The following is a 24,580-nucleotide window of genomic DNA, read 5'->3' as shown; positions in this document are numbered from 1 at the left end:
ACTCGACTTAGTTAGTTGTTCTGTCCTTTTCGATCAGTTGCATTAACATATACTGTATGTGCACATGTATACAATATTAGTTGTACAATTAACTAACACATTCTTGGTGGTCAAGCTTTGCTGCGGTCATTATCCATCGGTCGATTAATTAATCTGGAGTAGTTATATCTGTGACGTATAGGAGTATCACTTATAAGTATATATGCAAAAACAACTTAATTGATACGTTTGCATACGTACAAAATGAGATTAAATTATTGCAAGTGAAAGGCATATCCTCTCTTTTCGCAAGTCACGTCGAGTTTTGTCTCTTCTAAGCTATACTAGAATATTGTTTCAAAATGGAAGAAGCTATACTATAAGTATATACTGTATGTACTAATTATATACAGATCGACACACGAGTGCCTTGAGCCCGGCCGGTACTGTTTACTTACCAATGATCGATCCGGACATGCGTATCTTTGTGTCAGCAATAAAGAAATCATGAATAAAAATTATTAGTGGTGAGCATATATACGTGCCCTATAGCTGGGCAACGTTTGAGTGTTTGACTTGCCATGCATGCACGGAATATATGGGATGTGACTGTGTGGCTGCTGGCTGGCTGGGGTTCTTGTTGACTAGTACTACTAGCTAGCTGCAGCGTGCATAGGCAACCAGCTGATGGATCGATGCATGCGGGCAAATTGCGGCATGCCTAGCTATCAGCTAAGCCATGATTCAACAAATCAATTGAGTAACTTGGCGCTAGCGTCAAGATCGATTACTGTAATTAAGAGTAAGACGTACACATGCAGGGTACTCGATCTACAGTACTCCGTAGCTAGCTAGGAAGATGCTGCTTTGACTTGTCATGTGCATGGATGAATCTACATACTACATATGATGTACTCCTTGTTGTTGACACGTATATTCCTAGTATAGGCAGCCAGCCGATGCATGAAAATGAAGCATCACATTCAAATTAAACTGTTGCTTAGCTTGCCGCGCGCGTCAAGCTCTAGCCACTGCACAGTATACGTATAAGATGGATCGATGGAGCCAGGAAGCTGCATGCGTAAAGAAAGAAGAAAGAAAGAAATATGCATGTTTGACTGGCGAAAAGAGCTGTCCATGCATGCTCATGACTTAATTTCATGCATGTGCACCTTCCACGGATACTACGTAATAGTATTAATCTGAGATCAGTTTTGATAGAGGAGATCAGCAGCCCCCTCTCAGAGCACATGCGTCGTCTCCATCTATATATACGTGTTGCAAGGCAGGCGTCTCTCCACAGCAGCTGCTTTAGCTATAGAATACTCTCTCTCCCCAGCAGCAAATTTACAAGATGATCACAGTGATCTGCACAGACAGCCATGCACATGCCTAGATCTCGTCAACTGCTCCACTACCAATACACTCAATATATACTGAAGAAGACTCTTCCTAGCTCTAATTAATTGCTGGTGTCGATCGATCGGGAAGATGGAGACGGCGGCGGTGGTGAGCGCTAGCGCTAGCCGGCGGCGGAGCACGAGCTGGGGGTCATCCATGACGCACTCGTTCCGGCAGCAGGCGGACACGGAGGACCCGTTCGGGCGCGCCCAGTCGCAGCAGGGCCACGACGACGACGAGGAGAACCTTCGCTGGGCGGCGCTCGAGAAGCTGCCCACCTACGACCGCATGCGCCGCGCCATCATCCACCAAGACGACGACGATGCCGGCGGTAATCAGCTGCTTGACATCGAGAAGGTGGCCGGCGGCGAGGCCGGCCGTGCCCTCCTGGAGCGCGTCTTCCAGGACGACAGCGAGCGCTTCTTGCGCCGCCTCAGGGATCGCGTCGACAGGGTCGGCATCGACCTCCCCGCCATCGAGGTCCGCTACGCCGACCTCACCGTCGACGCTGATGTCTTTGTCGGCAGCCGTGCGCTCCCCACGCTATGGAACTCCACCACAAACTTCCTCCAGGTACCGTAATACCAATCCATGCCGATTTTAATTAATTTTCATTTCAGTTTTCTAACGTTTTTTTTTATAGCTAGCCTTCCTCGTCTGTCTGAAAATATAAAGTGCGTGCACAATAATCCAAAATTTATACTCTCTCCGTTTCATAATTCTTGTCTCAAATTTGATAAAAAATGGATGTATCTATTTCTAAAAAGTGTCTAAATACATGTAATATTTCGACAAGAATTATCAAACGGAGAGAGTACAATCCAAGCGCTACTATGTCATGGCATCCATTTTGTACCAAACAATTTATTCTGGTCAAAGTTAAATTCCATTTGAAAAATAAACAAACTCATGTTTTTTTTTCGAATGAGATGGGTACAAATCGTGTGCTTGATGGGCCGGGCCAGTTATTACTAGGAGTAAAAGGAAAATGATTTCTTCTCTCACACAAGTCAATGTCTCGCTTGGATTTGGTTGCAACACAAGAACGCCCGTAGATGGGTAGGGTAGGGCGGCCGCCGTCGGCGAGGAAAAGGGAGTCTGGTACGGCGGCGGCGGACGAGAAGAAGAAGATGCGGCGGCGGAACTACTACAGCAGGTCCATCCATGGATTCCCTACCGCCGCTCTGCTTCTGCATACATCTCTCTAGCTATCTATACACAATTCCTCACCTTCTCCATCCAACGGAAATGGAACGAGTGCATCTGCATCTGCAGCTTTGATGAGATCTTCCCCTCTCCCCTCCCCACCCAGCATCCCCCCATCGATTCCTATCACTGCCTTTTGCTTGTATGCTTCTGATAATTAAGAGCACCAGTACTTCTTAATTAATTAATCGACGAACCTAGCAGCTGCTCATTGTCACATTTTTTACTGTAAGCATACATGGATTGCTTTGATTCTCTATGTGTGTCATGGTTGGATTGAGCATGACGACGATGCTGATTTTGCTTAATTACCTTACGACGATGACAGGGTCTTATTGGACGATTTGGTACCTCAAACAAGAGGACCATTAACATACTCCAGCACGTCCATGGCATCCTCAAACCATCCAGGTAATTAGTAAATCGTCAAATTCTACTTCCTTCCTGCTAGGTACTGTTTCTTATCAACTCGTTAAGACTCCTTATATAAAGCCCCAGTCATAGCAGGCCCATAAATCTCTCTCATACATCCTGAGTCAATATCAACTTGTTATTACCTTGCATCTAGTTTTCAGAATCTAGCAACCAACCTTCATGCAACAAAATCCACTCGTTGGCCTCTAAATAATTAATCACACAAAGTGAAAGAGTGGCCGATTGTACCTTCTCAAGCAAAGCATGTATTCAACATGTACGTTGTTTTCAGGATGACCCTTCTTCTCGGACCTCCATCTTCAGGAAAGAGCACACTTATGAGAGCCCTTACCGGGAAGCTTGACAAAAGCCTCAAGGTTTTAACTCATCTTGTTATTTTTTTTCTCCTTGCGCATTATAGCCACATGCAAACAAAAAATCATATAAAAAAATCACCAACCTATGGATATTGTAACCCACCCAGGTATCTGGCAACATCACATACTGTGGTCATACATTTTCGGAGTTCTACCCAGAGAGGACCAGTGCGTATGTTAGTCAGTACGATCTCCATAACGCAGAGATGACTGTAAGAGAGACATTGGATTTCTCCAGGCGATGCTTAGGCATCGGTGCCAGATATGACATGCTTGCAGAGCTCGCTAAAAGGGAGCGCGATGCCGGCATAAAGCCAGATCCTGAGATCGATGCTTTCATGAAAGCTACTGCAGTGCAAGGACAAGAGACTAATATTATAACAGATCTTACTCTCAAGGTGAGATTCTGACTGTTCTGTTAATTACATGGAGCTCTCTAACAAAAAGGCACTCATTCAGTCTAAGAAAATCTCTGCCACTGTCAGGTGCTTGGGCTTGATATTTGTGCCGATATCATCATTGGTGATGAGATGATCAGAGGAGTTTCTGGTGGCCAAAAGAAGCGTGTCACAACTGGTATGCATGCACATAGAATAAGCTCAACTGCTCAGTTTGTTGTGGAAATAAATTTGTCACTTAATTAATACAGTTTTACCATGCTTATCTGATTTTTACTTTGGTTGATGGCAGGGGAGATGCTAACAGGACCTGCAAGGGCTTTATTCATGGATGAAATTTCCACTGGTTTGGATAGCTCTAGCACATTCCAGATTGTAAAATACGTGAGGCAATTGGTCCATGTGATGAATGAGACTGTGATGATCTCCCTTCTCCAGCCACCACCCGAGACCTACAACCTGTTTGATGACATAATTCTGCTATCAGAAGGATACATTGTGTACCATGGGCCACGTGAGAACATCTTGGAATTCTTCGAGTCTGCTGGTTTCCGGTGCCCTGAAAGGAAAGGAGTTGCTGACTTCCTTCAAGAGGTCTCTTCCAAGAAAGACCAGCGACAGTATTGGTACCTTGAACAGGAGCAGTATCGGTACGTGTCAGTGCTGGAGTTTGCTGAACGTTTCAAGTCATTCCATGTAGGCCAGCAGATGCTCAAGGAGCTTCAAATTCCTTTCGAAAAATCGAAAACCCATCCTGCCGCGTTGACCACCAGCAAGTATGGGCAATCCAGCTGGGAGTCACTCAAGGCTGTGATGTTGAGAGAGCAGCTGTTGATGAAGCGCAACTCCTTCATCTACATCTTCAAGGTCACCCAGTTGATCATCCTTGCGCTCATGGCCATGACTGTATTTCTCAGAACAGAGATGCCCGTTGGCAAGATTTCTGATGGCACCAAATTCTTTGGAGCTCTGGCTTTCAGTTTAATCACCATCTTGTTCAATGGTTTTGCTGAGCTACAACTCACCATAAAGAAGCTTCCCGTGTTCTTCAAACATAGGGATTTCTTGTTCTTTCCACCATGGACATTTGGACTGGCAAACATCATCTTAAAAGTTCCTGTTTCGCTTGTGGAGTCTGCAGTATGGGTCGTCCTTACGTACTATGTGATGGGCTTTGCACCCGCTGCAGGAAGGTATCCATTCGTATATAATCCTTGTGGCCACTTGACCCTTTACCTTTTAAAGTTTTGCATTTAGAACTTCATTATTCATATATTTTCTCATTGTAGGTTCTTTCGCCAGCTTCTAGCTTTCTTCGCTACTCACCAAATGGCGATGGCTTTGTTCCGATTTCTTGGTGCTATTTTGAAAACAATGGTTGTGGCCAATACTTTTGGGATGTTCGTGCTCCTTATTATTTTCATCTTTGGTGGATTTATCATCCCTAGAGGTAAGCATGTTGTCATGGAAAAGTCATTTATATTTTGCTAGCTAGGCATGAGAACTCCGCTATCTGCACTTCAGTTTCATGTATATTCAATAACTATGTCGCTCCCTGATTTTGATGCGGACAGGTGACATCAGACCATGGTGGATCTGGGGTTACTGGGCATCTCCTATGATGTACAGTCAGAATGCCATATCGGTCAATGAATTCCTCGCCAGTAGGTGGGCCATTGTAAGTTTACTCTCCTTATATTTTCTTCTTCTTTAGTTTCTCTAAACTCAGACAGCGAGGGGACCCATATTTCAACTAATCCGATGTCTTTCTTTTTACTACAGCCAAACAATGACACAACTATTGATGCACCAACAGTAGGCAAGGCTATTCTCAAATCTAAAGGCTTGTTTACTGAAGAGTGGGGCTTTTGGGTTTCCACCGGAGCCATTGTAGGATTCACTATTTTGTTCAACATCCTGTATCTTTTGGCCCTTACATACTTGAGCTGTAAGCACCATTATTTTATTTTGGGAGATTATGCTTTGGTGCCTCAGTGAGCGAGGTACTTACTCTACATATGATCCCTTTCTTCCAGCTAGCAGCGGCTCAAACACACTAGTTTCAGACGAAGAGAATGAGACAAATGGAGAGGAAATGTCTACTATGCCATCTTCAAAACCTATGGGTGAGGCCTTCTTCAATTATACATATATTAGACAATTTCAGCCTCTACGATATTCCAAGTCAAGTTTGTTTATGGTTTGTTGACCCTTAATAGTAATACTAAATAGTCAACGTCTGCACGTGTATTTTCTACAGATACCAATGGAGCAGCAAATAGGCCAACTCAGTCAGGAATTGTCTTGCCTTTCCAGCCTCTTTCACTATCTTTCAACCATATAAACTATTACGTGGATATGCCTGCAGTAAGCCTACCTACCTTCCTCACAAATAGCTTGTTAGGATATGTGTTCGAGAAAAAGGACATAAGTTCCCCACTTTTATGATAAACTTATCTCCAGATGTGAACTGAAAGTATTTTAGGTCCAACGTTAAAATGTGGCATCTTGTGTTTCAGGAAATGAAGGAGCAAGGATTCTCAGAAAGTCGTCTCCAGTTGCTCTCTGATATCAGTGGTGCTTTTAGGCCTGGTGTCCTGACAGCATTAGTTGGCGTGAGTGGAGCTGGGAAGACCACTCTAATGGATGTCCTTGCAGGGAGGAAAACTACTGGAGCTATTGAAGGAAGTATCGAACTCTCCGGTTACCCCAAACAACAAGAAACTTTTGCCCGCATTAGCGGCTATTGTGAACAAACTGATATACACTCACCAAATGTTACTGTATATGAATCCATTCTCTACTCTGCCTGGCTGCGTCTTTCCTCAGATGTTGATGACAGTACGAGAAAGGTATTTATTCAAGCCATGTTTCTGAGTCAAGTAAAGATGCAGTGTTCTATATATTTGAAACTTCAAACAATAATTGTTTCTTACCCAAGCTAATTAAACTCCAACCGCATAGATGTTTGTGGAGGAAGTCATGGCCCTTGTAGAGCTTGATGTGCTGCGTAATGCTCTGGTTGGTCTCCCTGGAGTTGACGGGTTATCGACTGAACAAAGAAAGAGACTAACAATTGCCGTGGAGCTGGTAGCAAATCCTTCAATCATATTCATGGATGAGCCAACTTCTGGGCTTGATGCTAGAGCTGCAGCAATTGTCATGCGCACGGTGAGAAACACAGTCAATACTGGGCGTACAGTGGTTTGCACAATCCATCAACCCAGCATCGATATATTCGAGTCTTTTGATGAGGTCAGCTCTCTCTTTGTGTTTTTGTGTGGGAATTGTTTTCTAGCCATTTAGTTCCAGAAATGTAAGTAGCTCTCAACTGGTTCCATTTTCAGCTTCTGCTTTTGAAAAGAGGAGGGCATGTCATCTATGCTGGTGAACTTGGTCGCCATTCTCATAAGCTAGTTGAATATTTTGAGGTGAGTTCTCTTTTCTTAAACGTTCCAGTTTGGGGTTAGCAAAAGACTTTGCTAATTTTCAAATTGAATGGTTGGCTGGTTGCGCGACGCATGCTGCACAACCTTAGGCTTAGTTTAGCTTGTTTTCTCTGTTACCTATTATAGTTAGGTCCTTCTTGCCATTTTTCTTTTGTTTTGGTTGTACTTTGTGCCTTCTTGGTGTCCTATTCTAATTCAAAATGACACGTGTTTTGATTAGTGTTTGAGGAAACAAAAGTCTGCCTGTAAATATGATCAGAGAGCTCGGAAAATTATTTGACTAAATAGGCCTTGTATCCCTGTAGGTGTAGCAAAAGTAAAATATAATAACGAGGTTGTCATTCCATTGTAGGCAATTCCAGGGGTTCCAAAGATTACGGAAGGATATAATCCTGCAACATGGATGCTCGAAGTTAGCTCCCCTCTGGCTGAGGCTCGCCTGGACATAAATTTTGCTGAAATTTATGCTAATTCTGTGCTTTACACGTAAGAGCTTCAATTGTTGAACCAAGCATTTGTCTGTCACCATTTTGAACCACTGGTGGTTGTTTCCATAAAAAGAAGTACATATTCTCTGGAAATGGAATGCCAAAATGTTTTCTTTACTATCCATACTAAGTCTCCGTTTCTTTAATATGACCAGGAAAAACCAAGAACTTATCAAGGAGTTGAGTGTTCCACCTCCAGGCTATCAGGATCTCTCATTTCCTACAAAGTATTCTCAGAACTTCTACAACCAATGTGTCGCAAACTTTTGGAAGCAATACAAATCTTATTGGAAGAATCCACCCTACAATGCCATGCGCTATCTCATGACGTTGCTCAATGGCATTGTATTTGGCACGGTGTTTTGGCAGAAGGGAAAAAACTTGTATGATCCTATTTTGTTGCTATACTTGAGACTCGAGACGAGTGCTGATGAAAGATGATATATTAAGCTTCTACGGAGGCACTAATGCTTTTTCATGTGTCTGATTTTTGATGCGTGCAGAGACTCGCAACAAGATTTGTTCAACCTACTTGGAGCCACTTATGCTGCTATCTTCTTCCTTGGGGCTGCGAATTGCATCACAGTTCAGCCTGTTGTGGCAATTGAACGAACAGTTTTCTACCGTGAAAAGGCAGCGGGGATGTACTCTCCATTATCCTATGCATTAGCTCAGGTAATTTCTGGATCTTGTTAATTTTTCTGATTGAAATGTCATTAACATTGAATGTTGATTTGTGCAGACGGGTGTGGAGGTCATATACAACATCTTGCAGGGGATCCTATACACACTGCTCATATATGTGATGATTGGATATGAGTGGAGAGCTGACAAGTTCTTCTATTTCCTGTTCTTCATTGTTGCAAGCTTCAACTACTTCACATTGTTTGGCATGATGCTGGTGTCGTTGACCCCGTCTGCGTTGATTGCAAACATACTCATATCCTTTGCGCTCCCACTTTGGAACCTGTTTGCTGGATTCCTGGTTGTCAGAACGGTAAGCAACGAGATTAATTGTACACACGTCAATTGAATTGAATGACCAATCGTTTTTGTCATTGAAGAATTTTTGAATCTGAAATGGTTGGTCGCAGGCAATACCAATTTGGTGGAGATGGTACTACTGGGCAAACCCAGTGTCATGGACAATCTATGGAGTCGTTGCGTCGCAGTTTGGGGAGAACGGTGGTTCTCTTACGGTCCCTGGTGGCAACCCTGTGGTGGTGAAGCAATTTTTGGAGGACAATCTGGGCATCCGCCATGATTTCCTTGGCTACGTTGTGCTAGCCCACTTTGCCTACATCATTGCCTTCTTCTTCGTCTTCGGCTATTCCATCAAGTTCTTCAACTTCCAAAAACGTTAATAAGGCACTAGCAATTATTTTCATCTTTCTTTCTTTTTTTCTTTCCTGCAATCGGAAGCAATCTACCACTCTCTCTCTCTCTCTCTCTCTCTCTCTGGGTGTATATATATTATCATGTTGTAAAGTAGCCAGCCAGTAGGATTAAGAAATGCTCCATTGGGGTTTTTCTTTTGAGGTACATTTTTAGTTTTACTAGCAGAAAATTTTATTCTACTTGATTATTAATTGTCTTCATGCTTCCATTAGGGGCATTCCTCTTTTGTGTTTTGAGGCGCATGTTATCTTACTAGATAAGCTGTATTATATACGTTAAATATATGATTAGTGTGTTTTCTGACAGAAATTATGAGTTTTTTTTGGTTCGACACCAGGGGACGTGTCTAAGTTAAATAGGTTGACACGTCAGATTATTTGATTAGTTGGCATGTTTTAGATATAGCACACGCATTGGGACTGCTAAGAGCGTCGTCTCCCGGTGCAAATGTGGTACGGAGCATATAAAAAACTCAAAAGCTCTCACAACCTATTTTTTTTACGGGCAAGACAGGAGCTCTGTCATTTCATTAAGAAAGGGACCAAAACAACTCTCACAACCTAGCGATGTTAGTTTGAGGATAGAGTGGATCTGCACTACATGATCAACTATCGTCACATCGACGGCGAGCCTCCATCTCATATTAAATGTCGCAACTTTAAGATGTTTAGCTCTAATTTTGGCATCTGACTTGGAAGTTGAAAAAAGAAGCACCGCAAAGCCTTGTGTTTTTCTTTGACAGCAAGCCTTTTGTGTTTGTATTGATTGTAACCGCATTGACTTGAATATATTCAATGTTCAGATTAAGCTTCCTCCTACCCTAAAAGAAAAAAAAAGAAAGAAAAAAAAGAAAAAGGTAATTTCCACAGTTTGACTATGTCGATGAAAGTCTTTTTAGATGCCACAAGGACTCCTTCACCTTCCCGGTCTCCCAGGGGAAGAAGAAAGAGACGAGACGAGAGAGGAGGGAGGGAGGGAGGAAGGGCGGCACCAGCGGCCGGGGGTTGGACTTTGCTTGCAAGCCCAATTGTCACCCACCGCAGTCCGCATCCAGGATTCTCTTTGGAAATCGTGAACCCTTCCTGGCCGGCTGAGAGATTGGTTCTTGCTTCGGTGGGCAGGGCAGGGGTGTGTTTGATTTCTTGGATCAATCTGCTCTGCTGCTCCGGCTAAGACGTTCGAGGGGGAAGAAGATCAGGGGAACGCAAGTGCTGGCTGTTGCTGCTTACAACAAGATCGAGCAAGTCAAACAAGAAGAAAAGCAAGAGGATGATGATGAGACTCCGTGGGAGCAAAGATCCGGATTCCTCCTTCTACCAGCTGCGCCCCGATTGCACCCACAACGTGCCCGACACCAAGTTTAAGATCAAGGTCAGCTCTCCATCTACCATTCCCCACCCCTACTTTCCAGTCTTCCTCCCGGACCCGGATGGATCTTGAGCATGTGGTATTCTGTGTCGATTTCAGGCTGGCAAAACGTTGAGCGTTCGGAAATGGCATGCTGCGTTTACGCATCAAGGCTTTCTAGACATTGCTTCTGTCCTCAACCGGATACAGAGTGGGGTAAAGTTTTAACAACTCCAACATTCCCTCATTTTCACTATCCTGATCTCAGCTTGTCCATTTATTTATGTGGTTTATTAGGGCGTACACCCTGCAATTAGGGGAGAGGTTTGGGAGTTCTTACTTGGTTGTTTCGATCCTGAGAGCACCTTTGATGAGCGGGAGCAGATCAGGCACACAAGAAGGTACTACCTTCTCTGCTCTGCCTGCTCACCCCTTTCTGCAGTTTTCTTCACTACACAACTGAATGCTACCTTCAACAAGTACCTGCAGAACTTTCACTTTGTTTAACAGCATGTGATCTATGCAGAATACAATATGCTAGATGGAAGGAGCAATGCAAAGAGATGGATTCTCACGTTGGCAGCGGTAAAATTATCACAGCCCCAATCATAACTGAGGATGGTGTACCTATTAAGGACCCTTTGGTTTTGCTCGAAGCCACTTCAGACCAGAGTACATCGCAAGGTGGTTCAACTAGCAGCAGGAATGGAAACGAGGTAGACGAGTCTGTAAACCGTGTGATGGATAAACAAACTATCGAGTGGAAGCTTACGCTACATCAAATCGGTAAGGTGTAAGCACTGATAATTGTGTGTTTGTACTCCCTATTGCCTGCCACTGTCCCCAGTCTTATATTTTTATGGGTGTGTGCGTGTGTCATGGGGTGGGGATAATAGGTCTTGATGTTCTACGCACTGACCGTTCCATGGTGTTTTACGAGAAGAAAGAAAATCTCTCAAGGTTATGGGATATTCTAGCTGTTTACGCGTGGATTGACAAAGAAGTTGGTTATTGTCAAGGTTGCAACCTCCTATTTCCATAAAGGGCTTATTTATCACTTGAAAAGATTCTTATGTATGTACTTTTCACATCTCAAACAGGAATGAGTGATTTATGCTCACCGATGATAGTGCTACTCAATGATGAAGCAGACGCATTTTGGTGCTTTGAGAGGTTGATGCGTAGACTGGTATGCACTGCTTCTCCATCAGCCTTTGGGTGACCAGTTGTTTTAATTTCACTAATGGTTTTCCACTTGTGATTTAAAGCGTGGGAATTTCCGATGCACACAGCAATCTGTTGGGGTTGAGAATCAGCTTCAGCACCTTGCTTCTATCATTCAGGTGCTAGACCCAAAGTTACATGACCACCTAGGTATGTAACAAAGACATAGAGATCTGTCAATCAGTCATCCTGGGTTTCCATTTGATGTTAACTGTTATTGGTGCTTGTTGACTCCTGAACACAGAAACACTTGGTGGGGGTGACTATCTCTTTGCATTCCGTATGTTCATGGTATTGTTTCGGCGTGAGTTGTCATTTGGGGACTCTTTGTACCTTTGGGAGGTAAATAGTTCTTTTGGCATGGTGCTAAATCACAAACATTTTATCTATTCATTTCATTCGGCTGAGGTTAGATCTATGAACCAAATTGGACACAGTGGCAGTGTATTATGCAGTCGGCCTAATGCCTCCTAGTATCAATGATTGAAAATCCTTTAGTTCAAATGTGCTTTCATTTTTAGATGCCATTACTCATGTCGATTCATTCACTTTAATGATATCATGACTGTTCAAAGCTGTGGAAGACCAGGTTTAGTCACTGAAGTCATCCAACATAGTGCATATTTCCTTCTATTTGCATGGTTAGGTTGTTTTCATGTCCACACACACATGCACATGCACATATACAAGCACAAAAGGAACGGGATAATCAGGGTTTCAGAAAACTGTCAAGATGGTTACCACTGGTAAGTAATCATATCCTCAAACTTGGTTAGGTTAACTACTTTAACATATAGAAGAGTACATGGGATTAAAGCTAAAGATGTATTATTTTGCACATCTGCTGATCAGTTCAAATAGACTGAGAGAGCTTGATAAGTCCACGGTATTTCTTAAAAGCTGTCCAGAACTTGTGACGATGGCTGAGCGAGTTCTAGATAGTTATTGACTAGCTGTGCAGAGACCAGGAAAGACCAACAAACTGTGACCCTGGTTGCAAGGTGCCAAGGTCTAAAGGAGCAGTACTGCATGTTTATTGAAGTTTTAATGCTCATTTTCAAATAAAATGGGTTTGATTGTTGAATGATGATCATATTTGCTGTCTGCAGATGATGTGGGCTCTAGAATATGATCCTGACATCTTCTCCACGTATAAAGAAACTGGTGATGCAACTGACAGAACTCAAGGACATAAACCAAAAGTTAAATCGACCCGTCAGTTTGGCAAGTACGAGAGGGCGAATATGAAGAATGGTACTAACGGTGTTGATGGCCCTGTCCCTATTTCTGTTTTCCTGGTTGCTAGTGTTCTGAAGGAGAACAGTCAGAAGCTTCTGCAAGAAGCCCGAGGGATAGATGATGTTATTACAGTAAGCTGGATGAAGCCATTCATTCCTTTGAAAACTCTCTGTTTTTCCTTGTTTTAAAATGGAATGCATTATTATTTCAGACTAGGAAGGAGAGAAAAAGGGGGTAAACAGAATGAACAAATCCTATGGCAAATAAAGGGGCAGAATCTCGAATCCACTCTTGCATCTGTCTTTCTTTTCACTATACTATTATTTATACTCAAACAATGGGAAAAACTGGATTACTCATATGTTAGGAAAATGCTAGAGATGGACTATAAATGAAACTAGATTTGTCATAGACTCAAATAGACCTGAAATTTTGTTTACCGATTAAGTTTAATGTGTCACTTTCTTTGTTTTGTTTATTTGAGATACTGAACAATGTTAACGGGAACTTGGATGCGAAGAAGGCTTGCGCTGTCGCATTGAAACTTCATGTGAAGTACCTTAGAAAGGTAACTCGGCTTTTCCCGTTCCTTTGAGTAGTATTTGATGCATGAATAATATTTGGTAAATGAATAGTATTTGATGAACGGATAATATTTGATGTGGTAGCAGATGCAGGGAAAGAAACCCTAACGGCAGGACACAGGATACGGGGAAGGCTCTGAGAGGTGCTATTTGGATGTAAATTTGGATGCAAGGCAGAGTAAATATTGAAATACTTGTTTGTATGTAAATTTGGATGCCATGCAATCCACCTCGTTATTTTGAAACCCCAAGTTTAAGAGAACCCTAAAAAAACATGTATGCATTAATTGTTCTCTGGGAGAATTTACAGCTCTTCAATTCTCTTTGATAATTAAAGAAGATGATATGCTGGTCTTCTCCTTTCCTGTACGTTAAAAACGTACATCTTAGGAAAATGCGTAACTGCACACGGTGGCGACCACTCCTGAATTCTGTACCACGCAATGCACGTTGAGATTCGTGTTGCTTTCCACCAGCCTTTATGTATACCAAACCGTATGGAGCGAGCATTGATGTATTTTCCAATAGTGGCACGGGAACATATTGTCAGGGGCACTGTACGTCAGTAAAGAATGTGCCCACCTACCACACCCCTCCCCCGTGGCTCAGCACACCATCCGCAGTTACTGTTCAGCTCCACCCTCTCTCTGGCGATCCCCTTCCTCCTCTCCCTGCCGATCCCCCCCCCCCCCGCCCCCCCCCGGAGATTTGCCTATTTTCACAAAATTCATCTCCATGTTGCACGCATCACCATCCGGCACGCATCATCTCCATGTTGCACGCATCATCATCCGGCCCCGGAGATCTACCCCTTGATTATGTGCCCTTTCTGTGCCCGCGCCCGCGTTATAACGTTCATCGCCGACACTGCTGCCAATCGGGACCGAAGGTTCTACAAGTGCCCTCATCACAGCGTGAGTATGGCCAGTGTTAGACCACTGCATAGCGGTTCCTCGATCTGTGCTTATATCAAGGGATTTTTGCAGGACATCAAGGGAACCCGCGGCGATTGCGATTTCTACAAGTGGGAGGACGAGTACGGGCTTTTCTTGGCGTCCTTATTCGGTGCTTCAGTAGTCCCCGGCGGAGCTAGCATCGGTTTGGATTCTTCATTTTTCCGTGTCGTTGCTTCAGACCTGAAGAAGATAGAGTCCGATATCGCTAAACTGCTTGCCTTGGTACTTCCCGTACTAGTAATCCAGATCTGTTCCAAGATGGGTCCCCTGAGGCAGGTTTAGTTGGCTCTTAATAATTTCGTAGATCCTTGTAGCTGTGTAGCAGTGCCCGCAGTAACGTGACGTGTCGTGATTAGTGGATTGTTCATGGATTATCTTCGCGAATTAGATTTCATGCTTGTGTCCCATGCCGGATGATTTTGGTAACGATCTAGTGTGTTGATATCTGGCAGATCTAAGAAACATCCTAGGTTAATGTCTCTTACACAATCTTTCCTAGATTCAGGCCAGTTGGAGACGATCTCTTTCATCTCGAACATGGAGAAGCTGCTTGCGACGCCCACCGATGGCGTCCGACTTTGCTGGCCTTCCGCGCGCACGAATCTCCGCCTGTGAGTCCCACGCATCCTGGTATCCGACAGCGTCGCCTGTCACCATGAAAGAAACACGAAGAAATGAACGAGAGCACATGGAGGGGGTGGACCAGCAACCGATGATGATGCATTAGTCATGGACCATACCTTCGATAGCGGCTTGTCGCTTTGCCGTCGCTACAAACAAAGGAGGTGCTGTCGCCCTGGTTTTCGCCCTCTTTGCTCTCGATGGGGAAGAGATGGGGATAGATCTGGTGTATGGTCACTGTGCAAGCTTCCCCTTCTGCCCTCTTATCTCTCCTCCTTGCTCCCGTCTGCACTCCGAAGCCACACCGGCCAATACTACAAGGTACAAGATGTGATAAATGTTTCTACCCCTATTTTGGTTTTCCTCAGGCATAGGGGTGCACGCGGAGATATTATTTGGCTCAAAACGAGACCACCTGGGAAAGGAGTGTTACCATGGCGGGAAGCATCCAGAGCCACTCATTTTTTTCGTTGTCCATTGATGCCGTTTGGTTAAAATTGTGAAGATTGTGTATGCGATTGCTCATTGCATTGCAGTGTCGATCATAATATAGCTTAGTCGATCACTGATGGGAATGATTAGTTCCATTAATTTACCAGAACTCTATGAAATTTACTAGTTCGAGTAATATAGTAGTTCGATTAATTTATGAGCTCGATCATTTTACTAGCCCCAAAGTCTCATGCTAAGCCCGTATTAGTAAGCGCGGGCAAACTCCCTTCAACGAGTTAAGAGGAACAATAGATTTGCAGCATCTTAGCCAGCCCATTAATCTTGTGCCTAACAGCACGTACGGATACATGTTAGCTCGTTATTCTCGTGGTCCAATAATGGGCCACGACAGCTACAAATGTTCCTAATCCTGCCTAGACTTCTTGCTACTCGCCTCATCTCCATCTTCTGGGCCGCCGTGGACTTTAGCCGAAGTCGCGGATTCGGCGTCACCGTTGTCCATGCCCTAGTGCGTAATAGCAAACAAAAATGGCTATAAAACTCGTAAATGACGATTATTTGACCATGCGTCTTGAACCGAGTTTTTGTGTCATGACCCTAGAAATCATCACATGATCCCAAAAAGTGCGCAAAAGCAAACGAAAACGGCTATAAAACGCGTAAACGACGATTATTTTACCATGTGTCTCGAAATGTGTTTTTCGGAGTCACGGCCCTAGAAACCACTACGGCAGAAAGTGCTACCAGTGACGGGCGGATAATGGCTACCACTGATGATAGAGGTGTTCGTCGTTACACTCCAGTCACGGGTATTTGCTTACCGGTGACGTCGTTCCAGACGTCGTTGCACTCAGAAAGCGCGCGTCGCTGGTATATATGCATTCATCTGATGAGTTATTCGTTCATCCGACGGGAGCTATTAGTACAGATGATGAGCCCTGAAGTACGAATGACGCACATCTGACAGAAGCACCGAATTCACCAATGTCTAGCATGGTTTCAGTTGACCGTCATCAGTAAGTAAACCCTAAAACTACCCCGCAACCGGTATAAATCTAGTTTTTCGCATGTGACGACAGCAATGATACCGACGAGTGAAGCTCCGGCCGCCGGTGAGCGAAGACCCCCAAGTCCTGCTGACTACATTCCCCAGCTAGCTTAAATCTAGTTTCTGTTGTCTTACTTTTCTTTAGTTTCTGCTATATGTGATGAACTATGTCGAATTTTGCTAGTGATCTGTGGGTGTATGAACTTTATCTGCTAGTAATCTGTGTTTGAATATCTAGCACAAGCTTTTTGTTTCTTTTTGAATTTGCAGTACAATTATGCTGTATCTGATCGGCTGCACTACGTTTCGAACCGCAGTATGCCATGATGCAGGGTTTTGCTAGAGTTGCTCTAACAAAGCCGAAGAAACCGCACGGACATGATTTGATTATTTGTCCAAGGGGTAGTCTTGTCCTATCACATTGATTATCAGATTTAAGGAAACTAGAAAATCAGTAAAAGGGAAGAAAGGGCAAATCAGCATACAATCCAACCAAAACGAGGCAAATAATCAAAGCCGATCTAAAGTCGGGGCAAATAATCAAAGGTGCAAAGGGTTATTTTTTTTAGGGGAACATCAAGCTTTATTCAATTCTCAACAAAAAGAGGATACAAGCAATGTCAGGAGTATCAAGGAGCCACACGCAGCGTCCGAACGAGAGGGGTGAAGCCGCCTTAGCTAAATTATGAGCATCAAAGTTAAAGACTCGTTTCTCATGCTTGAACTTCACTTCATGAAACCTCTTCTTGTGATCCTCGATGTCCTTGAGACTGGCACTGTAGTAGCAAAGATTAGCAGCCCTCAAGTTCTTGATCACGGACAGGCAGTCTGACGTGACCACGAAGCTTTGGAGATTAAGATCTTCGGCCAAAGATAAGCCTTCGTTGCACGCCAATGCCTCAAGCGCAGCTGGGTCAGTAAGACCGGCGACCGTCACTGCCGAAGCGCCCAAGAATTTCCCATGATCATCTCGGCAAACAGCAGCACAAGCACCTCCCATACCAGACCTAGCAACCCCAGCATTCACATTAATTTTACATGTACCTTGGGGCGGAGGAATCCAGCGAGAGCGAGGGCCAGCTCTGATCTGGCAGTTCGCACTAGGTCCCTTAACAAGATTAGGTTTCTCTTCGACAACCATGGAAAGATCCTCCAGAAAACGTTGAATAAATGCAAAGGTGGATAGCGGGCTTTGATATTTATTTTCATGTATAACCTTCCGTCGTGCCCACCACACAGCCCAAAGTGTCGTCAGGATGATAGCAAATTCACTAGTCGGCATAGACTCCATCAAAGGTGCAAAGTAAACAGGGCAAATAAGCAAATCCACCTGCTACAGACCATAACTGGGCATGGGGAAGCCCGGCCCAAAAGATTTCAGGCCGGGGCCTGAGTAACACGGCCCGATAGTCAGGCCAGGCCTGGGACTTACATTTGTCCAGCTCAACAAAGAAGCCTTGCTCGCGGCCCGACGGCCCAGCGGGCTTTTAAGCTTTTTGCCTAGGCGGTGCCAGGCCTGGGCCTAGATTTTCTGCTGCAGGCTTTTTTACGGCCCGGCCCGAAGCTTGGCCCAACATATGCACAGGTGGTACAGACTACAGAGAATTCTCAGTTTCACATCTCCATGGCGTCCCGAGCCTTGTCCTGCAAGTTCTCCTTGGTCAAGAGCGTCTTCTGCCCGCTGCTCCCCGCCTTGTCGGCTGCGCCATCCTCCGTAGGAACTGTTACAAAACAGTTGCAAGCTTATTAATTTTTTGAATAAAACTAGATGGTTCATGGTTAGAACAACATCCATGAACGCTGATACAAAAAGGAAAAAAGAATGGCTACATGCTGTCAAATGGCTACAACTATGATAATCTGCATCGCAAGCATGCCTGAAGCATTGTCAAGGCATTGCTTCATCGGTAACCAAGATGGCTTCCTCAATGTCCCAGAGCAGCAAAACGGTGCTAGGGAACATACCTCACGGGCAGTATGCAGAGCCATGTCGGTGCTCAGATTTAGGTGTGCATCGTGCAAGTGTGACAGTATCCACCCTGGCAATTTAGACCGTTTATCATGCCGACTGTATCTGCAAGTCACAAATGGCATGGCACTTAGCAAGCAGGAGTACGGTGACCAATAAGGAGGGAAATAGGCAGAACAAGTTCTATTGAAATGATGAACTTAAAAGACCCTTGATCAAAATAACTAGAACAGATCTAGCAGAACATATTTATGTTCCATGAGCACTATATGTTTGATATATTTGTTTCGAAAAAATATATGTTTGATATAAGGTGTACCCAAGCCCAGAGCACCCAAGAATCAGATGAAGCAATTATTAGAGCCAGTTCTATTTGCCAAAAACACTGACTAAAAGTGGACTTCTTAGTTGCAAAGCCCAATTTTATGCAGCATATCTAACTCCAAAGGGCATTTTACTAAATCAGATTAGTTTCTTGCTGGTTGACCACCAGTGTATCACATGTTCCATGCAACATACTTTGAACTTGCTATTTCAGCAATACACAGCTCAAAAATTGCTTGACCAATCTAAAGAGCAAAAGGCTTGAGTTTTTGTCTCAAGCATACTACAGTTGTCAACTATTTACGCCCAACAATATGTCAGGCTTTCTTGATGATCCTCTAAGTTCTACATTCTTAACCACGTCAAGGCAGTATCAAGTACCTCTTGTCAGCAAATATCATCATTCCATAATCTGCTTTCGAACGGATCACCCGGCCAACACATTGAGCAGCTTGCCTCTGCCATTCACAGAATTCAACATAAAATCAAGAAATCAGTACGCTCTTCTCCCATGTAATTGAAGCAGAATTAGTACCAATGCGTCAAATGTCAGGAAGTCACCCTCCTGTATCTGAGAAGTTTCTCTTAGGTACTCCAACCTAGCACGCAATATCCTGCTCAGACATAGGACATTACAAGAGAAAGCTATTATAAAGATACCAGTACAGGCCAAAACATTGGGATGCCATTCTGTTGACATAGTATTACAATTTTGTGTATGCATATGAAGAACCACTCACGGGCAAAAATAACTAGAAAAGTACTACTCCCTCCGTCCCAGAATATAAGATGTTGTTACAACATATTAACTCCTATACTGGTTGTAACAACATCTTATATTACAGGACAGAGGGAGTACTATCTTATTGGCAAGACCAAGGGTGCACAAAATTAAATCTAACTGTATAAAAGTAAAGTGGTCCTTACTTGCTGAGTGTGTACTGGAATGGAACACCAAACATGATCACCAGTCTTCCATAGTGTCGATCGAAATCAATACCTTCCGCAACTTTGCCCCTGATTAGATCATATTGTTAGCAAGAGTGAATTATTGTTGTTGCGATAATCTTATTATTATGCATGTACATCTTGCATAGTCATGGCAACTCATTATTTAATATTAAATGAAAGTTGTCAATCAGCAATAACTATACTTTAGCATATGTAACTCGATATAGTAACTCATAGTGCCAAAGGAATAATGCATCATATCCTACTGATCACAATAAAACAAGCTACTCCCTCCGGTTCCAAAATAATTGAACTTCTGGTTTTGTCCTAACTCAAACTTCACTAAGTTTGACCTGATTTAAAGAAAAATTTATCAATATCCAATCGACATTATATGAGAAATTTAATAAAACTAAATTGGTGTTCTAAAATCTAGATGTTGGTATATTTTTCTATAAAGTTGGTCAAACTTAAAAGTAGTTTGACTTAGGACAAAACTGGAACTTCAACTATTTTGGAATGGAGGGAGTAATAATGAAATCATCACAGTACTAAACTCTATTCTTTTTTGCCAATTCAAGTAAGCCTCTTTCATTCCCAAGATACTGGAAACGCGGGAATAGGAAAGAACGTGGGATTGCAAAGGCCTGCACACTTGAATCCTATATGACTGAATTTGCAACCAAAGTCTGTTTGATTGCAGTACGGGAAGAACAAAGGATTATTTCCAAGAGGTTTGAGCAAATAGAAATTTTCCTTGATCACAATATAACAATAAATCACTATTAATAGAGTGATAACTACTTTCATCGATGTCAAAAGTCAAAACTGGATTCTATGCTGTAACAGTTTCAGGAGATCCTATCATCTGTTCAGCTGTATACTGGTAGTGTTATTTTGAAGGGTGGTCTCAGACTACAATTAAGAGAACAAACCTGGCAACTGAGAAGAAGACTGCACCTCTTCCACAATCGCATGCTTTTCTGTAATTATCAAGAGCCAGTTGTCTCAACAACATCTGGTGTTTCAATGAATACCAACTTGTGCTGCATGATGTCCTGGACAATAGCATCATAAGATGTTCATTCTTAGGGGACTAATGTGTTATATTTATCTTGGCAACATGAGCCAACTACAATATCATACAAGAGGAAGAAGGGATGGATGCCGTCAAGAATGCAGTGTAGAAACTGAGGGTGGCATGATTTTAGTAATATTTCATCTTTTTATATTACATGACCAAACTGCATATACAACTAACGCGATTCTTAATTCGTTGCTGAAAGGTTACAAATTATCTGTCTAGTGGTACTACCTAATCAACTTCATATGTTTTGGTGATTGTAAAAACACAGAAAATCTCTACACAAGCAGTTGATACTCTTTAGTCTTTAATGTGAACCCAGCTCAGCGCACCATTCACCGCTTAGCGGTACACAGGTGCACGGAGAAATTTGCATATTACAAAAATATGACACTAGAAGGCTTAAACAGTAGAGAAAGTTAAAACCCATTTGATTTACTATTTTATTTATAATTGACAGTGTTCCAGAAGATCTAGTCTAGTTGTCCAATTGAGGTGGTTGATTTACGAAATTGGCTGACTTGCTCATGGTGATATAACTAGATCTATTGCAACAATCTATTGAGTTACTTACATTGGACTAATGTCTAAAACTCTAGACATCTCCATAGCAGAATAATGTACTGGTGAGGGAAATAACCTGTAAAATTCCCATGTCGTTCCAGCTGCTGACAATGCCATCCATATAGGAGTAACTGACAAAGAAACAGACTATCCCATCTGGCACAGCAGAAGCCATTTCTAGCAAGAGGCGGCCATAATTCCTCACAACACCAGGATCACTGCGCATGTCGAACTTCGTACTCACAGGTAGCTGATCACTGAAAATGATGCAATGATTCAAGTTACACAACAAGATTCGCAACTACACCAGTAAAACAAGAATTTTGAGAACTAAATCGGTTGCAAAAATAGCCTCATGTTATTCTACTACGATAAGAAGCAGCTAATATGTATGTTTCCAAATATTCAAATTTGAAATACAAAACTCAAATTGATCCAGATCATACCTTCCTCGTGTCAATACCATGGGACATATGCAATCCCTTGTTAGGGACATTGTGAAGCTCCTGCTTATAACAGGATTAAAATTCAAAAGACGAGGATACAGATCGATTGGGCTGAGAGTTCCTGAAGTGATGACAACAGTTTGAAAACGATTGAAAACAGGCTGTATTGCGAGTGAAGCATCATGGCAACTGAGCTGCAACACATAGAACCTCATTAGCACATCAACAATGTAGTTTGGTAACTATCACATTAAAATCTTATAGGATAGGCTGAATACCTGAATCACAGGATCACGAATGTCAGGCATTCTATCATCATAGGGTTCAATTATTATAGAAAACCCCCGTTTATAAGTTCCAATCAGTGTGGCGAAGTCACAATTTTTTTGGATGTGCATGAATTCATCTGTATCGGTTATCTCCAGGGTAAGCAATAGAGACTGTAAGCGGTCATACAAAAACCTCAGCGTTGTCGTCTCAATTCCAGCGAGAGAATAGATTGAAGTAGCAAAGGAAACAGGCCTTTCATTCACAACATTTCTGTATCAAGCCGTTCATCTAAGTTCCTCACAAGTCTCCACAAGACAGCGAGAAAATGCTCAGCTTTTCTGATATTTCCAGGTACGGCTTCCTTGAGAATGTCATCAGGCAAGGTTGGATTTGCAAGCCAGGCATCCGATACTTCATGAAAAGAAATACATTATTGTAAACTGTCCTGGTAGGGGCATAATAAACAATGCAATCAGAGGGGATTGCGACAAGAAAGCTCACTTGGCAGATTTCCCCTTTGTGCCAATCCATCCACAAGCCTCCTGTATTCCGCATTAAGCCTACTGGCATCGGTGGCCTTGAACCTTCCAACCAAATAAAAAGCAGTTAGTGAGCAACCTTTACCAATACATCTAACTGTTTGATGATTTTAAAGGAAAAAAAAACCATAATAATCCTCAAAAGATCCAGTATTTTTACTTCTTGGATGCTCATTACCTATCAATCTGTTGCGAGATGTGCCGCAGGTTTCCCTTGGCACCTTGTATCGTCTGCTTGCGAATGCTGACGCTCAGCGCCTCAATGCAGACGTTGTCGATGTTATGCGCCTCATCGAAGACAACCACACAGTCCTTGTGCATCTCCGAGGAGACGATGCTGGCCACCCTGGGGTCGAGCAGGTACAGGTAGCTGTAGACGATGACATTGGCGTGCTTGACCATGTGCCTGGCGAGGAAGTAGGGGCATATCCGGCGCTCGCGGCCGAGCGAGCGGAGGTCAGCGAGGGTGTAGACCCCGGGCTGAATGTACAAGGCGAGGTCGCCTTTGCGGGCTGCGGCGTCGAAGGTCTCGAAGTAGTCGCAGAGCGGGGTGGCGGATTCCCGGTCGTAGGCGGCCTTCTCGCGGACCTAGGACGCGGTGAGGCGTCTGCAGCCGGTGTCGACGGCGCCGGATGCCGACACTTGTGGGTGGATGCAAAGGTTCTTGCGGGAGGATAGGCCGAGCGCGAGTAGGCGGCACGCGTCGGCGGGCGGGAGGTGGGAGAAGAGGAGGTGTAGCTCGGCTAGGGTCTTCTCCATCTCGTGGACGGTACGGGTGCAGTAGAGGAGGCGGAGCGGGCAGGAGGGGTTGGCAAGGGCGTAGGAGGTGATGAGGGAGATGAGCGCCGCCGTCTTGCCGGTGCCCGTCGGCATCTCCGGTCGACATCTCCAGCAGCGCGTGGCCACGGGCGTCCAGGGCGCGCTTCAGCTCCCCCATGTACTCGTGCTGCTCTGGGTAGATCGCGTCGTACGGGAAGCACACCGGCAGGCCATCCAGATCGAACCACATCGACACCGCCGCCGCCGCCGCTTTCGCCGCCTGGCTGCCTGCCTGCACGGCGCAGATTCTCTAGCGTGGTGTGGCTAGGCCTGAGAATTGGGCCAAAACCTGCCCGTAACTGAACCAAACTATTGAAAATGAACTGCACTACCTCACCTGGACCAAACCACAAATAAATCTAAAAAACCAAAACCAAACTACACTATGCGGATTTTCCACCTAAACTAAACCAAAACCAATTCAACACTGCAGGTTTAGCCCATGGGTTGATGGCATCGCGTTGAAGCCCAAAACCAAAACCAAACTACAGGCTGGATGCGTTGATGGCATCGGCGTAGAACTGCAGCGGCTGCTACCTCGGAGGCCAGCGGCGGCTGTAGGTGTAGAGACGGGGGCCAGCGAGCGGTGGCGGCTAGCGGCTGTAGTTGTGGAGGCGGGGGGCAGCGAGCGCTCGGCGCTGCTACAGGGGAGGCCAGCGGCGGCTGCAGTTGCGGAGGCGGGGCAGGCGAGCGGCGGCGGCCGCTACCAGGAGTCCATCAGCAGAATCAGGAAGGCGAGCAGCGGCGGCCGGGGGGAGTACGCAGCTCAAGAAGGGGCTGCGTGTGGTGGTGGCCGGCCATGGCGGAGTGGGGAATCGAGGAGGAGGGGGAAGAGATCTGCGAACCAAGCCGAGAACCGGGTCGTAACCCAACCATTTAAAACCGGTTATAACTGAACCATTCTCAGGCCTAAGCGCCCCTCCAACTCGTCTCCTCTCCTCCGCGCGCCTAGGGTTCCTGGGACGAGCCAGCCAACCCAGCCGACGACCCAGCCGCCCGGCCACCGGAGGCCATGAAGCCGGGATAGGGCCC

At 44.3% G+C, this 24,580-nt stretch overlaps 2 protein-coding genes and 1 pseudogene across 5 annotated transcripts; 2 read left to right on the top strand and 1 right to left on the bottom strand.

The window, feature by feature from the left end:
- The first annotated feature begins 1,274 nt into the window (after positions 1 to 1,274).
- LOC100836389 (ABC transporter G family member 48) lies at positions 1,275 to 9,336 on the top strand. 3 transcript variants are annotated; one of them, XM_014896972.2, is made up of 19 exons: positions 1,275 to 1,953; positions 2,915 to 2,997; positions 3,293 to 3,377; positions 3,485 to 3,775; positions 3,863 to 3,953; positions 4,068 to 4,968; positions 5,065 to 5,225; positions 5,350 to 5,453; positions 5,558 to 5,723; positions 5,812 to 5,901; positions 6,036 to 6,142; positions 6,295 to 6,627; positions 6,740 to 7,030; positions 7,123 to 7,206; positions 7,577 to 7,710; positions 7,868 to 8,095; positions 8,216 to 8,387; positions 8,455 to 8,709; positions 8,807 to 9,336. In XM_014896972.2, exons 1-19 carry the CDS (start codon positions 1,471 to 1,473, stop codon positions 9,074 to 9,076), a joined length of 4,329 nt encoding a protein of 1,442 aa, XP_014752458.1. In that variant the 5' UTR covers positions 1,275 to 1,470; the 3' UTR covers positions 9,077 to 9,336. The 3 variants fall into 3 exon arrangements, with proteins under 3 accessions (XP_014752458.1, XP_014752459.1, XP_010227927.1); XM_014896973.2 differs by lacking the exon at positions 1,275 to 1,953 and adding an exon at positions 2,378 to 2,536; XM_010229625.3 differs by lacking the exon at positions 1,275 to 1,953 and adding an exon at positions 2,590 to 2,814.
- Positions 9,337 to 10,041: 705 nt separating this feature from the next.
- Positions 10,042 to 13,848, top strand: LOC100842425 (TBC1 domain family member 15). Of its 2 annotated transcripts, none has more exons than XR_002961020.1 (11): positions 10,042 to 10,481; positions 10,578 to 10,673; positions 10,755 to 10,858; positions 10,984 to 11,243; positions 11,354 to 11,476; positions 11,558 to 11,646; positions 11,726 to 11,831; positions 11,926 to 12,023; positions 12,791 to 13,051; positions 13,132 to 13,488; positions 13,592 to 13,848. XR_002961020.1 is itself a non-coding variant. In XM_003563782.4 (11 exons), exons 1-11 carry the CDS (start codon positions 10,380 to 10,382, stop codon positions 13,610 to 13,612), a joined length of 1,344 nt encoding a protein of 447 aa, XP_003563830.1. In that variant the 5' UTR covers positions 10,043 to 10,379; the 3' UTR covers positions 13,613 to 13,845. The 2 variants fall into 2 exon arrangements, 1 of the variants encoding a protein (XP_003563830.1); XM_003563782.4 differs by having other exon boundaries at positions 10,043 to 10,481; positions 13,405 to 13,488; positions 13,592 to 13,845.
- Positions 13,849 to 17,839: 3,991 nt separating this feature from the next.
- Positions 17,840 to 23,769, bottom strand: LOC100827254 (annotated as a pseudogene).
- Between the last annotated feature and the right edge of the window lie 811 nt (positions 23,770 to 24,580).

The sequence above is a fragment of the Brachypodium distachyon genome, chromosome 1, assembly GCF_000005505.3.
Source record: "Brachypodium distachyon strain Bd21 chromosome 1, Brachypodium_distachyon_v3.0, whole genome shotgun sequence".
Lineage (NCBI taxonomy): Eukaryota > Viridiplantae > Streptophyta > Magnoliopsida > Poales > Poaceae > Brachypodium > Brachypodium distachyon.
This window is presented reverse-complemented; position numbering and strand designations above follow the sequence as displayed.

Bases quoted from the DNA above. Each gene is read 5' to 3' on its own strand.
- LOC100836389 (XM_014896972.2), top strand. From the start codon at position 1,471: ATGGAGACGGCGGCGGTGGTGAGCGCTAGCGCTAGCCGGCGGCGGAGC. The intron at 7,031-7,122 runs GTCAGCTCTCTC...TTCCATTTTCAG, and splicing joins TATTCGAGTCTTTTGATGAG to CTTCTGCTTTTGAAAAGAGG. The intron at 8,710-8,806 runs GTAAGCAACGAG...GGTTGGTCGCAG, and splicing joins GATTCCTGGTTGTCAGAACG to GCAATACCAATTTGGTGGAG.
- LOC100842425 (XM_003563782.4), top strand. From the start codon at position 10,380: ATGATGATGAGACTCCGTGGGAGCAAAGATCCGGATTCCTCCTTCTAC. The intron at 11,244-11,353 runs GTAAGGTGTAAG...TGGGGATAATAG, and splicing joins GCTTACGCTACATCAAATCG to GTCTTGATGTTCTACGCACT. The intron at 12,024-12,790 runs GTAAATAGTTCT...TGCTGTCTGCAG, and splicing joins ACTCTTTGTACCTTTGGGAG to ATGATGTGGGCTCTAGAATA.